General features: G+C 40.0%; 1 protein-coding gene across 1 annotated transcript in view; it reads right to left on the bottom strand.

The window, feature by feature from the left end:
• The window catches only part of TSHZ3 (teashirt zinc finger homeobox 3), a 65,616-nt gene that overhangs the window by 2,131 nt on the left and 47,469 nt on the right, over positions 1–16,016 (bottom strand). The window contains 11 exon segments of the mRNA XM_075765481.1: positions 1–144; positions 146–176; positions 179–259; positions 262–552; positions 555–746; positions 749–1,252; positions 1,255–1,302; positions 1,305–1,334; positions 1,337–1,474; positions 1,477–2,703; positions 2,706–2,840. Coding sequence (XP_075621596.1) covers positions 1–144; positions 146–176; positions 179–259; positions 262–552; positions 555–746; positions 749–1,252; positions 1,255–1,302; positions 1,305–1,334; positions 1,337–1,474; positions 1,477–2,703; positions 2,706–2,840 — 2,821 coding nt within the window.

Here is a 16,016-nt window from a genome sequence, read left to right as displayed (position 1 = left end):
TTAAGGAACTTAGTTCCCCCCGTCCTTCGGAGCTGGTATTTCACATTGGCTAGCCAGTGGCTAATTGTGGTCATTGAAAGTCCCGTAAACCTGGAAATGTGCATTCTTTCTTGAGGGCTCAAGTCTGACATGATGTATTTCCCCCGAGGTCTGCCGTAAACTAGCTGCAAACTGGGCTGCAATATGAGCAAGTGAGGGTTCCAGTTAGACTGCCGTCCCTTCCTTTTCTGAGCTGGTGTACTCTCTTCTGGTTCCTCATTGTGGTACCATCAATGTCAGATTTCTCAGATATGCTGGAAGGTGTGGAAGATTTTGATGTGTGACTTTCTGTCAGGTTCTTCAGCATATCAGATATATCTGACAAGGCATTCTCGCGTAGCGGCGAGTTTGACATGAATGACACGACTGCAGATGTCTTTGCTGTTGTCACTGTAGATGAAGAAGATGCAGAAGATGTCGATGTGGATGACAAAAGCGCTGAACCCAAAGAGCAGCTTTTGTCACTCTTGCCTTTCGTCAAATCTATGGGTTGGTCATTGTTGACATGATAAAATAACGGTCTAAGTGGTCTGGTTTTTTGGACTGTAGAGGTGGGGTGGCCACTGCAGCCTTTTCTGCCAAACTGTTGCTCATTTTAAAAAGCATGCTCATTGGATCCAAAGCGGGCAGAGATGGCTTTGCTGCCTTCCCAAGGTGAATATTCATGACAGATTGCAGTGCACTTAATGGATTTACAAATGGCTGTTCGGGGGGTGGTCAGTAATGATAGCTGTGCTGCTACTTAAAGAACTTACAATGGACTTAACAGGCTCTTTCCCGTTTTCCACAGGTTCTACAGTTGGACTATCCTTGCAGCCATCTCTCTGAGGGACTGGGCTGTTCTGCTGGCTTTTAAAGCCACCATCATTGGAGGACTCCATCTTAAGGGGTTCACTGACTTCACTACTGCATGGCGAAGGCGTCGCACGCTTCATTGGAGAAAGCTTTCCTTCAGGCTCTTTCATTTTTTCCTCCACTTTCGCCACCTTCTCGGTGACTTTCTTTACCAATTCTTCCATGGCGTGAAAGTTCGTTTTTGGCACAGGTGAGGTCTGACTGCTCGGTGGAGACACCAAGGGCTGGTTTTTAGTTGGTGACACTAGTTCACTGTTTCCAAACATAGGTTTTAATGGTGTACTCTTCCCAGATGAACCCAATGACAGCTTCATCATATTAGGCAGCTGATAGGCAGCGTGAATGCTGGGGTAGCCACCCAGCTTGGCGTGCCATTCTGGGCTTTGTTTATAGCTGATGTAACTGTTTTTCTAAAGACTTCAATATATCTAATCCCCCTTCGGGCTTTCTTCTAGGTCATTTTCAGTCAAGTAATGGTATTTTGAGGAGATATCATACTTCTCCTCATCTTCACTTGACTTTTCTTTCTCCTTCATTTTGTCATCAGCAATGCCTCTTTCTTTATCTACTTCTTTTTTATTTCAACATTTAATTTAGGGGAAACACTAGAAGGTGTATTGGAAGGAGACGTAAAAGTGGTGGCAGCTAGTGGCACAGACTGGACTTTCTCATCTACTAAGGACGTTATTGTTGGTGTCGCTGGGGCTTCTATAATCGGCTTCCCTTTTTTCATGGCAGAGTTAGTGACTTTAATAAAATGTCCCGTCACCATCATGTGAGCTGTGAGTTCCTGCAGAGTGTCATGCGAACTTCCGCACTCCATGCACTTCAGAATTTGAGATTTCCTCGCCTCAAAGTGCCAGGCATAGCTGGCACCATTCTGGTGACCGTAGCGATTATTTGGCGTAATGTAAGGGTTAGAATTCTTCTGAAGTGCATCGTTGGTATCTGAGATTGTTGCTTTTGGCGTCCCACCTGTGGAGTCTGGAGAACTTGGAAGTTCAAGCTCCAGTGACGCTTTCTTTCTAGTAGCTGGGATAATTTTTGCTGCTACAGGTGTAACAGGTTCCTTCAGAGGCACTTTTTGGTAGTGTTTTGTTTTGATCATATGAACACTCAAATCCTGAAGAGATTCAAATGAATGACCACAGTACATACACTTTAATACTTTCTGGGCATCTTCTTTCCCTTCCATTTCGAGCAAAGAACGTTTGCGAGGTTTGGACCATCTTTTGGGGTTATTGTTATCAGTTTCATGGTTGTCATCTCGATAATGTCCCGTTTCATTCATGTGCACTGTTAATTCTACTAAAGTATCATAGGCAGCACTGCAGTCTTTACAGCGGAATTTACTGGCTCCAGTAAATATAGAGCCATAAAGCTTACTGCTTTGTCTGTACAATTGAACTGTGCTAAAAAGACTCGGTTCAGGAAGAATTCTGCTCTGAGAAACTTGCTGCAGTGTTTTAGCCATAGCAGTCTGGTGCCAGTCAAAGCTGCCACTTCCACAACTGCTACTGCTGCTGCTGCTACTACTGCTGCTACCATTGTTTTTTTCTGAAATCGGCTGGTGAAGGTTCAAATTCAGATTGGACCAGTAGGAATTGGAGAGGAAGTTATTATATACTGCCTTCATTTGTTCTAAACTATCAGATACAGTAGAGTCTTCCAGTGGTATCGAAACCTCCTTGCTCTCTTCCTCATTTTTAATAGAGCTGCTCTCAAAGTCTGCCATGCGGTCACTCGTCTCACTGATATGTGACTCACTGTCCATTTCATGGCTAGAAAATTCAGCTGCTGGAGAGTTTGGTAGCTTTGGCAGTTCTTACTGAAGTCTTTTTCTGGACATGCATATTTTGCTGAAGGCTCCCCATCAACTGCATTTTCATCAGGTTCCACATCTTCTTCCACCAGTGCTGCTGCTTTTAGTTCGTCTGAAACATAGGCTATTATGAAGAAAAGAAAACAAAAGTTAGTATCTGCTGATCATACTTTTGCTTAAGTGTGTTAGCTAAAGAAGTGTACTTATTTGTAAAATCAAACAGTTAAAATTTAGTGTTTCTTCAGAGCAAGAAAAAAATCTGCTCTTCAAACATAATTTGCCACCTTATTCTTCTCAAGGGGCAACAGCTTGAAATTAAAACTAAATTTGAAATTAATGAAGCACATTCTGGAGGTGGCATTCATTTCTAAAGTAATAAATTACTTGTATCAACCTCAGAGACAGCAGTTCCTGTCTGTCAATTAATATGTCTTATGCTTCTCCTACCCCTAATGCATTTCTTAACAGACAGATTCACAATTTAAATTAAGCAAGCATTTTTGCTCATTACAGTTTTGAGACTCAATCTTTAATAAATATAGAGTACAATAAACATAAAAATTTCTACAAAGTAAAAAAATCCCCAGTTATAATAATAAAAATGAGGGGTTTTTTTAAGTTATCATTATTAATAGTATCATATTTTAGAGGAGGAGATGGTAAAAGGAGGTGATGCAACTTTCGAAACAACTCACCAAGAGCAATTTGAGGATATTCATTATTGGTGTAACAAATGACCCATTCACATTTAAACGTAACTTTCTCAACAAGAAAGCCGATGCAGAATTATGTCAGGAGCTAGTTCAAGAAAATTGGTATGCTGCACTCATTCTTGCTGTATAAATATATACAAGACCTTCCAGTGGACCTTACAAATGTCAAAGTGTTTGCTCTTTAGACTACTTTGTCAATATTTACTCAGCATAAGCTACACGGACACCCAACAGGGATCCTGTCTTTTTTCCTCCCTCAAGTAATGCAACTGGTGATGTAAATCTAAGATACTCTTCCTGAATAGGATAGTTGGGAACTGACAGTAAACAAAACTTTTTTTTCCATGGTGCTTCTGTGCACATACTCTACATACGCTAAGTCTACCTAAGTTTTTCCTTTAGGCAAGAAAACTATGGAAACATTAAGAGAGGGATCATTAACTGATCAAAATGATCTATTTCTATATAATGCACTAATTTACAGCTAAGCAAGAAAGCAAAACTAGAACACGACTGTTCTGTATTGTAATTTAAAATTTACTTGCAATCTCTCACAAATACAATTATAAACTTTGAAAAAAAAACGCATTTCCAGTAGACTCTGTGGTTGAAGACACTTGACTTTTGACATTCTCTGCAACACATCTGGAATGTGTGGGTATCTGTACCTTGAACACACTGAATAATCTATAGGTTGTTTATTCAGGCAACAGTGCAGAGAAGATAATAGTTTACATCCCAAAAAGACCTACTTTAACTAACAGAGTGAAAAATGGAGAACAGTATAGTAGATATCACATATACAGTACTGAACCTTGCAAACTTCTTTCAGGGAAAATATGTTTAAATGTTATCTGAAAACCACAAGAAACAAAACAACTCTTAAAGTAACAATGAAATCAGGCTTTTAGTTTCACATGGAATATTTCTTCATTCAGTCAGGTAACACAAAATATTCACTACTGTTCTTTCACATGGATGAATGGTAGCCAATCTTCCTCCAAGCACGTAAAGTTATAATCTGAGCTTCAGAATAGAAGTTAAACCTTTGAAAGCACAAACATATCACATAAGAGCAACACATGATAGGGATTAAATATTTCAGCTCAGATAATTTCAATGCAGAAAATTCATGCAGCAAGGGTCCTATTTTTAACATTTGGGAGAACATAGTTTGAAAGAATTAAGTTAAAAACTTTCTTATAAGATGTTTCAAAGATGCTGACACAAAGAACAGACCTTAACAAGTATATGTACTCCAACGAAATAGAGCTGTGCTGGTTTGCTCTATTTTATGCTTTTGAAAATTATTTTATGAGTATTACAGTCGTGTCGGCAATTTGTAGTAAGGATCAGTGCCTATCCTGCAAATACTTGCAATGAAACCACTGCAAAGAATCTAACAAGGTGGATTTCATTCAATACTTTCATTCCCCTATGGATGGTACAGATTGTTTTTCATCTTAATTATTTGTTCCATCATGTTTCTGAACTCTACCAAAAACTTCAGCGGAGACCAAAGCAGTTCAAATTATTCTCTAAAGCTGAAAAATTTTAAACAACTACTGATAATGCATAAACAACTGGCTGTCAACTACCTCTCTCTCAATCACGCCATATCCTAGTGATATGAATAAGGAAGGATGGGAGGAAGGAATGACAGCACGAAACCTATGATTTGGAAGCAAATGTACCCTTTTTCTTTTCCATCTTGTGAAAACAGTTTTTCTTTTACAACTCTCATTCCTTAGCCTCTGTTGTGAAACTGAAGAATAATTCCCTTTTTACGAGGTAAAGAAAATCCAAGGTTATTGCCACAGTGCCTGCATTATAAAGATCTCATTCACACCTGTGGGATGATGGCACACAAAAGCACTCTCTAAATGTACCTGTCTTTTGCTTTTTTTGTCCACTGAGTGCCAATGTGAGCGTGTGCCACCCCTTCCCACCACCACATCACCCACCAAAGCCCTGGGCTCCGTCCCTGCACACCACGGAAAGTCCTCCTGGGGACTGGTGCTCACCAACATGAACAGGGGTCACAGAACCAAGCCCTTAATTAGTGGGTCTTTCTTTACATTTTTATTTCTCTTACTGCTGAAATCCTATGATTTTGTTTGGACTGAAACACTTGTATTGTCACATTCACAGTTTTTTTAGACAGTGACTTTTACATTAGGGAAAACCTCCAGCATGCGGCTCATTTAAATGTAAATCTATTTACCTTTCATGCTTTCTTTGCCCTTTTCACCAACTATCAAGCATATTTGCGTGTTAACCAGGAGCTGCCTCCTCTATAGCTGTTCTCCTTCCTAAGCTCAAGTTGTGAAACCAACTTGTGACATCAGTCTTTGATCCAGAAATGCGGGAAACGAGGCACAAACGACAGTATGGAATTTAACCCGGCAATCTGCAACTTCGATAAATTGACAGTTTGAACAACTCCTGCTCTTTTCCCTGCACAAAGAAGATGGGGGATGAAACACACCATTACCCCAACTTCCTCAACCAAAGATTTATGCAAGAGATGAGGAGGCTCAAGGAAATATCTTAGTCTAAGACTTAAAACAATATCTAAACTGCAGTTTATGCCTGTAGCTTCTAATTCCTTATTCCAAGGGCCTGTCACCTCATTGCTTGCCTCCAGGGCAATATAAGGCAACCCAACAAGTCCTGGACCAAGCTGCAATGGCAGACTCAGGGCATACTCAAAGGTTTTGCAATATCACTACAGGTAGCTTTATGGTGGCTGATGTGTTTCCTCCAGAAAACCCAACCCAGTTGTTACTAGCATGTGGGACAGAAAAGGAGAGAGGGTTAAGGCCTAACGTCAGTCCCACGCTCGCAGGGAGTACGGGATTCAGTGCAGGTACTTGTGGGAAGGAGCCAAGGGCACCGCTGATCCCTCCCTGCCCCACCAGATATTGCTCAAGGGAGAGAGATGATCTATATTCTGTCTGAGTACAGATGAAGGTAACAGCTTCACTGCAACAGAAAGAAGGACAAGGAGGCCCGCAGCAGAGAAATTTCTTGTTTGGTTAAGTACCTACAGGAAGAGCAAAAAGACTATGAAAGTGCAGAATAAAATCAGGAGGTGATGGTAAAAAATTTTTCATTGAGATTCACTGCCTGGTGGAGAGATTGTCTTTAAGAAGCACTGTCTCCAGCCCATCGTTACTCAGCCGTTTCCTTCTTATTAAAAAAAGACTCGTAGTTTGATATTTTTCAAGTGTAGAGTAAATGTTTGAAACAGCAGGGCATCTGTAAAACTGTTCTTCAATGCCTCGACAGTGAAGTCTGAGGGAAAAAAAACTATTTTAAAGGCAATTCTAGTGGCAGAAGAAGTTAATAAGAATGGAAATGAAAGAAAAGAAATTAGGTGGTTCTGGGGTTTTTGTTTTTCCAGAGTGTAAAAAAAAAAAAATTACAGTTCTCCAAAAAGTTTTTCATTTACATCTTACAGGGCACCATAACCCACAGGAAACTGCCTGCACATTGAGCAATGGTGTCACTGTGACGTAGTATTTGACAAAAAATGGAGAGCAGTTCCCTGGTTTGGCTCTCAGTTTCTAGAGAAGATGAGAATACCAAAGGGATTCGGAAACCTATTGCAGGTGCAGCCACAGAGAGGTCGAGAACAGACAGTTCCCTCATTAATATTTGTTATAATTATTAACTAAACTGCTAGGTAATAATGAAATTAACACATTTGATATCAATACATAACAGTAAGCTGTGGTATAATGCAATTCATTTCCACACAAGAGGGAATTACCTTCACAACTGAGCTATGGATCATTTCTTTGCCAGTGGAAATAAATTGTGATCCATCACTGCCCAAAATGATCTACATATTGTATACACAGTAATAAATCATATACCTGGCTCTACACAGACACCAGAGATCTACTGTACAAGAGCAGAGAAATATCACCAGTCCACTGCGTTTCTGCAGGCAGAGGAAGTCCCCGTGCAGCTAAACCAGCTGTTACTCTGCCGATGTCCTGGGCCAAACTCAGCAATCTCCTGCGATGCCCACCAGCACAACAGCTACCGGCTCGAACCCCAACTGCTAGAGGTCCTCTTCAGCAGAAAGAGGAAAATCATCCCATGGTTTTCATCCCTTCCATGGCAACATCCACCCAGTAATAAGGTCAGACACACACCTCCTTGAGTTTGTTTGGAAATACAAAACCATAGCAATAAAGGCGTCATTTACTGTTCTCCAAAAACAATTAATTGCACAATTCTTCTCTTATTTCCTGAAAAATGCATCTGAGACCATATATTTTGGCTCAGATCTATCCAAATATTTCATTTCAATACTTTTGAAATGTCTTGTTTTAATTATGTTTTTTCACCAAGACTTTTTCCCATTATTTTAATTAGCTTACTGGGGTATATTTAAACTGGTATATAAGCTCTTTGCTTGAAAAAGTACCAAAACATTCAAATATTCTTCTGACATGAAAAAATGCTAAACTACAAAAGTTTATCAAAACCATTCAGTTCCTTGGAAATATGTTGGCTTTAACCAAAAAGCTTTTTATTAATAAATTACAACCAGCTTTATTATTTAGTTATGCATGGCTTGAAATCATCGTGTAATACTAAGGGTCATTTCCCAAACCATCTGACTTTCAGTGCATCTTGAAAAAAATCTTCCCGACCCTTAAAAGCCCTGAACCCATATACATTTCACACTTGAAAAAAAAGAGAGGAGCAGAAGGGGATTGGGAGCAGGAACGTTCCCAATGCTTAGGGGATGAATATGATATTCCCAGTGAAAAAGAAAACGGGAAGAAGGATGAGAACAGATCATAAAGTGGAGCACTGAGTAGGACCCAGCCAGCAAAACTCTCTGCAGCCTGACGCCCCTGCTCCCCCCACCGAAGCACAGTGCTGCGAGGGCTGCTTCCTAAATATCATTCCCGTTCTGTTTTAAAGCAGACGCCAGCCACCTAAGAAATAACCAGACTATTTTTTAAGATTTAAGTAATCGATGAAAAAAACCTCAAAGAGTCCCCAGTTTTCGGTGGGAACACTCAGAGCGAAGAGGGGGCTCAGTCCTAAGCACAAGTCCAGAGAAATCCAACAGAGAAACAGCAGCACGGAGATGATTTGACTGTGCCAATGAACCTCACTCACAAAATTAATGAACAGAGGCAAGAGAAAACCAGCTCGGTGGATGGAGTCAATCAAAGACCTAATGCAAATGAAGGCATAATAAAAGAGTTATATTAGTCTGTTAGAAAACTCCCACTCCGCAGGCCTTCCACTTACAGGAAGAAAGGCAAACATTTCACCCACACATGAGCTATTTCTATACTGAGACTGACTGATAATTCACATGGAACTGAAATTGTATTTGCGACTTCACTACTTGGCAGACATAGTAGCATATTCCTCATTAGGCGACAGAAATGGGAGGTAGGAGTGGCTGCCTGTTTACAAGAGTGGCAAATGACAACGCTGTCTCTAAAACGGCATGGCAATACTGATTACACAGCACCTTGACAGGGGACATTATTCCTGTTAGAAAGGTCAAAGGTTCTGTTTCCATAGAGGCAGGACTGTCTATTATGGGAGAGAAAATGTTATTTCCGAAGTGGAGAGGTCAGGTACTTCTCTCGCACATCGGCTGAAGTCGCTGGTACCTTCACCGGAGTACGATCCTACTGCAAGACTGAATTATTCTGCCCACTGGCAAGGTCAAGAATATTAATTTGAACATGTTAATTTGATGTGATGTGCACAATTAATGCTTGTTTAGCTAGATTTTTTGTATGTTGATAAATCTGCAGCCTTTTCATGCCGATAAGAGTGTAGTATGAAGTTACTGGGAATCAGCGTGGATAGATGTGGCAATAGCATGCCAGTCTAATGGGTGGCTATCATTAGGCACTAGTAACTTTGAAGTGTACTTGTGTTGTACCTTCATGAAAAATACTGCAGCTGTCTGCCACGGAGAGCTACAGAAATAGGCCAGAGGAAGCTAACCAGCTGCTCTAAATCCAGCATCCTGGACTGGCATTACATTTGGGAGCAACTTCAGAGAGCTCAAATCATCTGTAAGTGTTAAGAGTTGAGAATTACATGGACAAGAATACGCAATGAAGAGAAGATAACAGAAATGAGTGTGCATGTTATTAAAGTGTGGGCCATCTATGTGCAGAACAAAGCAGTCTACAGAAGGCACCTTTTCCCTCACGGTCACTGCACTGCAAACTCCCTGCGTTTTGTGTAAAGGAGGGTACAGGATTCAGATCTCCTATTCACTGTAGACTTCATGCTGCGTATGAAAATTATCATACAGACCACCATACAAATGGAGAGAGAAAACATTCAAAAACTGCTAATAATTTCTGATAAGGGAGACATTTGTTTTTTCTGAAACTGAATACGGTTTAGATGTTTGTTAAATGAGAAACTCCTATGCAAACCTCACATTTATGTATTATCTCCTTCATTAAATACATATCTGAAAAAAACCAGGATGCTGTAATGTTAAATGATAGCTTAGAAACAACTTAGCACTATTGGACAAGCATCACTCTACTGAGGTGTTCAAAGCCTCAATGACTGTTTTATTCTTCACAGCAACCCTGTGGAAGAAACATTCTTATCCGCAGTTTATACCTGCGAACATGGGAAATCCAAAAGAGTTAAAAATTACTTGTGTAATGCAAACAAGAAGACAAGTAAAGGAGCCTGTAACTCCTGAAGGTTAATATACATTATTCAGCTATTTACACAAAACATGAGAAAAGGGCTTAAGTTTGTGTTTCTGTTCCTATGCTTCTTCACAGTGTGCTTATGTGAGTACAATATATGTGTATATTGAAAATAATTGCCAGTTTTCATCTTCAGTAATATTAAGGATAAAATACGCAGTGAAATACCCACAGGTCCATGTACTGTGCACAACCCAGAGCCTGTGGTTACAAATCTCCTCTGAGCCAAGCCACTGGGATCCAATAAACGCTGAATCTGCAGACTGCCAGCAAACTTATTTTTCAACAATGGGGTAAATAGAAAAGGTTTTTGAAGTAAGAAGTCGTATTAGTCACAACTGTCCTCCAAAGAGCTTTCTGCTGCAAGTGCAGAGCAGGACTTCAGGTACGCCTGTGAACGCCTGTTCTACCAGAACTGTGCTGGGAGATGTAACATGATGGATCATGCCTCTCTCCTCCAAAGCTGCGCTCTGCCTTGATTTCTGCCCGGGGCCTAAACTCCCTGAATTCAACCTGCTGAGCAAGGGTTTTTCTAAAATCTGCTCAAATTATCCACCCGTGAAACATAAACACTGCTTCTTTCTAATGTGGAGAAGAGCACATGATCCTATCACACTGCAGCGTACTCTTCTATGGGTGGCGTTGGCCGAGGGTCGGCCTGAGATCTGTCCCGCTTGAAGAGCTCATCTGCTGCCTTCCACAAGATGTTTTTGACAAAAAAGGGGATCTGAAGATTAAGTGAGACCCAAAGGTCCAAGTTACTCCCATGTATAATGAACAAAACCATATAATTTTTTTAAAAACACTTTCTCACGCAAAACTTGCTTTCAGGTGTCATTATTGTGCAGCCAGAAGTGAACGACAAGCTTATGAGAAAAACTTCACAGGAATAACAGCTCAGAGACTATGCCTGGTCAGGAAAAATAGATTTTTTTATGGGGTTTATCCTAAATTTGCAGTCGCACACACACAATACAACAGACTCCCAAAAGTACAACAGCTGTAGAGAAGCTGGGGAACGGTTCACGTCGCGCTGTGTGTGCCCACAGTTGATTATCAGAAGCAATGCAGGATCACAGTAATCAAGCGGAAGAGCTGAGAAACATTATAGACTCCCATGATGACAGAAGGACCTTTCTTGCTATCGTGTTTTGTGGAATCAATCTCCTTCCTCCTTTGCACTCTGGAGGAGCAGAGGATTTTATCAGCCCCTATGAGCATAAGCCTGGCATTTATGGCTGCTCCTGCTGAAAAAGGAGAAAAAAGCCTTCTTGGTCTTCCCTGTCACCACATAAACCACCTTTCACAAGCACCATCAGGATTAGATCAAGTAGGCAAATGAGTAACAGGGACTGTGAGCACCCATTAAGAATTCTCAACTGCTGATTGCTTTGAGTCAGTTCAGGGTCTTGGTGTTCCCATTTCATCGACATTCATGTGGAACCTTCCTCCTCCTTCCCTCCCCACACCTCCACGTTGCCGGGAAAAGGATGCCCTGCTTCCAAGTACACCAGAGATACAAATGAACATCACTTGAAGGAGTCCCTCACTACCCATCAGGAGGTTAAGGGCCAGCTAACCAGCCACAAAGGGGAAACACCACCAGTGCTTCAAGAGCCAGGCACACACTGTTGAAATAAACAGCTCACAAGCAGCCCCATAGTCTGAAAACTTTCACATAAACTTAACAAATACAATTAGTATATGCATTAGTAACAGAAAAAAACCCCCACCTACATTTGCTGTGTAAATTATTCATCAGGAATAAATGTGATCCACTCTAAGACAAAGTGGTTTTCCATTGGTTTCCAAGACAGTTGCTTGGTGTGAAGTACTCCGACTTGTTTAGAGCTTCCCACTCCATGCAAGCGCATACTACAGTGGGAAATAAACGTTCGTAAGCAGAGAAAATAGCTTCATGTTATGCTTTGGACCCTAATTTCAATTTGTGAGGTAAATTGGGGGGGTTTTTTTTGGACTCTCTAGAATTCTTCTAAGCACAGGAATTACCATTTCCTCAAATGGACAAAAATATTTATCAGAATCCTCAAAGAATAAAAAATATTTGGTTGGTCTTTGTTTGGTTTGGTTTGGTTTTGTTTTTGTTTTTTTAAAATAAAAGTCATTATCAAAATCCTGGTAAAATGAAGCCAATTCTCTGTATGAATTGGTACTAAAACACACAGTGACACAATCTCTGCTTGATATCAGCATTTGGTGGCATCTTTTAATCACCGAAAACCACATAGGGCATTCAACAAACTAATACAAGATTCACAGCCAACTCCAGGATAAGCAGGCATGAGCATAAAAAGTTCTCAATATGGCTCTAATAGCTCTTAATTATTATAATCCTTCACTGAGCAAACAGATGTTGTAAGGGAACTTTAGTTTCTTCAAATGCAGTAATCAAACCATTCTGCTTCTGCCCTGCCTCTTCTCAGTAACTGCATTGAATAGCGGAGTGGAAATAGCAATGTAGTGACAAAATGACCATTTAATTGTCACAGAAATCTGTTTCTGAACAAAACTGATGTTGTCATTTCCCTTTACCCACATTTCTCAGAGGCTTCTGATTGCAGTTTAGCATGTTTCTAGACTAAGAAAAAAAATAATTTACACCTTACTGTCTGTAATCTTCCCACATCTCTGGTTGCTCCTAATCTGGCCACATCTTTTTTTACAGTACCCAGAACACGGGCTTTGTGTTTTAACTGTGCTAATATTAACACACATCTCTGAGCTGCAGCCTTCACTGTGAAGTTTTTAAAATCAAGTTTTCACCTAAAATGCTTCAAGATATTACAGTGAGTCATTCTACTTGGAGATTTATTTGTAAAGATCATGACTACTTAAGACATTCAAAATGTACCAGAAGACCTTCAACCTGATCTTTCATTTTTCTTGCAAACTTGAAATTCCCATTGAAGTCCTTTATACAGTAGTTTCAATAGCTATTTTGGTTGCAGTGCCTCCTTACAATAAACTCCATACAACTGTATGAATGGTATAGTAGAAATCCAAATGATTTCAATCACAATTTCAGCTATTGTGAACTTGTACTTATAATGAAGTTTCTCCATGAAAAAAGGAGTTCACTGTGGGCCAACAAAGCTTTGTGTCCTTTCACAGTTTTATTCAGCCCTCATTTAAGAAAAACAACTATTGACTGCAATATGAATCTTTAGACTTGGAGAAAGCAGAGATTCTAAGGATTACCTCTACGAGATGGCCCCAGCTTGTTTGTATGTATAGCAAAAAGAAGCACTGAATATTCATTTCACTCATTTGCTAACTATACTAATATACGCTTTTGTAAATGAGTCTCTATCTAGCACTAGCTATTGAACTGAAGGGTATTTGAATAGGTGGGTTTTGCTGTAATACCACACTACAATAATGTGCTGGAAACAAATGGTTCACTGATTCCTGAATAGAAATTTGCTGGAAAACCCTGAGAACGAGAAGATGAGGGGGAGGGGATTCAAATGTCGCTTCAGAGCCACCAACCAAACTCTTGTCATTTTTAAAAGATGTTCCTGTGGCACAATATGAATAGTTTATAGCCATGATTGTGAACATTCAATGTCATATAAGAAAAGACACTTGTCAAGAGCCTTTCCCTTACTAGCACCCTCATCATGACCTGTGTTAATGAAGTTAATTGAATTTAAGATCAATAATGGTTAATTATTGCAATTTGACATTCTGAGATAAATGGCTTTAGACAGAGAAATGTGTGTGTATGTGAATTCTCGCCAAAGAAGGTGAACACATTACAGCGTTAGAGGGATCACACAGGTCCTTCCATTGATCCTGGTACAATCTGATCGACCTAATCCTCTGAGGAATGTGGGCTTTTCACAGCTACAAGTAAATGTTCTACAAGACTACTCTAACCCTTGTCACTGACCAAATCTATATGAGCTGTACACTAGAAATCTATTGAGATGGATTAAAGAACTGCTGTAGAACAAGAGATGCTTCAATAAAGATGAAGGTTTATTATATTGACTATTACGGTACATGCAGTATGTAATTATGAATGCTTATGGATCATAAGAGTTTAATTTTAGGTCAGTTAGATGTAATGATCATAACCGAACAATAGTATTAAATTTAAAAAAATACCAGACTAAAAAAATGCAACAATCGCGTTGAATTTGATGACTCGTACACGAATGTTCAGTAAGAAGGTGATTTTAAAACCATCCCTGAAATGTGCAAGAAGATGCTCACAGACAGGTATTTATTTCATAAAGTCACTCATCAACCCACTTCCTTTCAGGTTTTTTAAGTTTACTTTCACAATAGTTCCTCAACAGGAAGACATTTTTTCAAAACGTGTTAGTAATGATATTCTTACATGCATACTGAACAAGTTAAATGACCACGTACAAAGATTTAGAATGACAAAGTAAATGTCAAGGAAAAAGTATTACTGATTGCAGAGCACTGACAATAAAAAGCCGCTGAAGAGTTCTGTCAAAATGTAAGATTATGCAAAAACACTATTGAGAACACTGCTAATCATCTGCTCTTGTCAATTACTTGAAGGGTATCTGACAGCATATTTACATTAAACACATTTCAGTAGCAAAATCCTTAATGCTGTATCAGAATATTTTCATTATCATTAGAAATCCTTTAAAAAGTCCTTTTGCAGCAGAGCATTATAGCAGCAGTGATGTAATAGCTATCTCTGTATCAGGCAGGGGTATCTATTTCATGCCATTATAGCTGTATAACGTTTGAAATAATATAACCGAAGACTAAATATACATGTAAGATGGCAATCAGCCATGTGCCCGTACCAACATAGGTATTTTCAAGTTACAGCTTTGTAGGAGTCTCAAACTAAAGCGCAAACGGATGATGTGTCTTCTCTGGCCATTCTTTTAGCCTTTTACTCATTGTGTGACTGTATTTTATGATGGCAAAAGACATTATCAAGCAGACATTTTTTCTAAATCTTTGATTGTAACTTGCAATTCAGCTGCTTTATGAGGAGTCACATTAACTACCAATACCTTTCACCCGCAGGAGAAACTTATTTTAGTTATGTCTATCTTATACTTTATGGAACCCTTCCTCCAAAATAGAGAAATAAATGAAATGTAATGAAATGAAATGTTGATCCTTTCCATGCTTCAGCAGGCGTTACTAAAAAAGCATACATAACCCTGTTGGATGTGTAAAACAGTAAGCATGCATAAAAATGGACAGAGCGTAAGCGTGAGCTGCCTTTCAGAAGGGATTCATTGTGGCTTAGAGGAAAAGGAAGGAAAAATAAGCCCCGATCATGACTTGCAGGATCAATTTATGGTCCTTCCACCGCTTTCCTTGTAGGCAGCACACTTACAGTCTACCTGCCATGTAAAGGGGGAAAGAGTCCAGATGCTCTTGCTGCTTCTAAGTACCACAGGTTTTCAGATTAAAAAACACCCCACGTATTAAACTAACATGGCAGAAAGCACAGATCAGGCTACAGGATCTGGATCAAATTCAACCCTAATTCACATCACGCGGGTAAGTGCATTACATGTCATTCACTTCTTAAGTCAAATGCAAATATTTGTAATAATAAAATACAAATGTGAAATCGGTTCAGCATATCAGGTGTGTTGCACAGACACCCAGTCGGATACATCCCTCCACACCGACTGACCAGAGAGCCGGGAAGGCGGCAGCCAGGCTTTCCACCCTGCCCTCGTCTGCAAAAACAAGGAAACCAGAGGCAGCCCTTCCATCCCGCCCTGAGACCCGTCCAAGCTGCCGTCAGGTACGGACAGGACCGATTCCTGCCTGCTTTCCGACTGCCGGCCATGCCTGCCTGGCTGCACTCAAACTCCT

The sequence above is a fragment of the Balearica regulorum genome, chromosome 13 (genome assembly GCF_011004875.1).
Source record: "Balearica regulorum gibbericeps isolate bBalReg1 chromosome 13, bBalReg1.pri, whole genome shotgun sequence".
Classification (NCBI taxonomy): domain Eukaryota; kingdom Metazoa; phylum Chordata; class Aves; order Gruiformes; family Gruidae; genus Balearica; species Balearica regulorum.
This window is presented reverse-complemented; position numbering and strand designations above follow the sequence as displayed.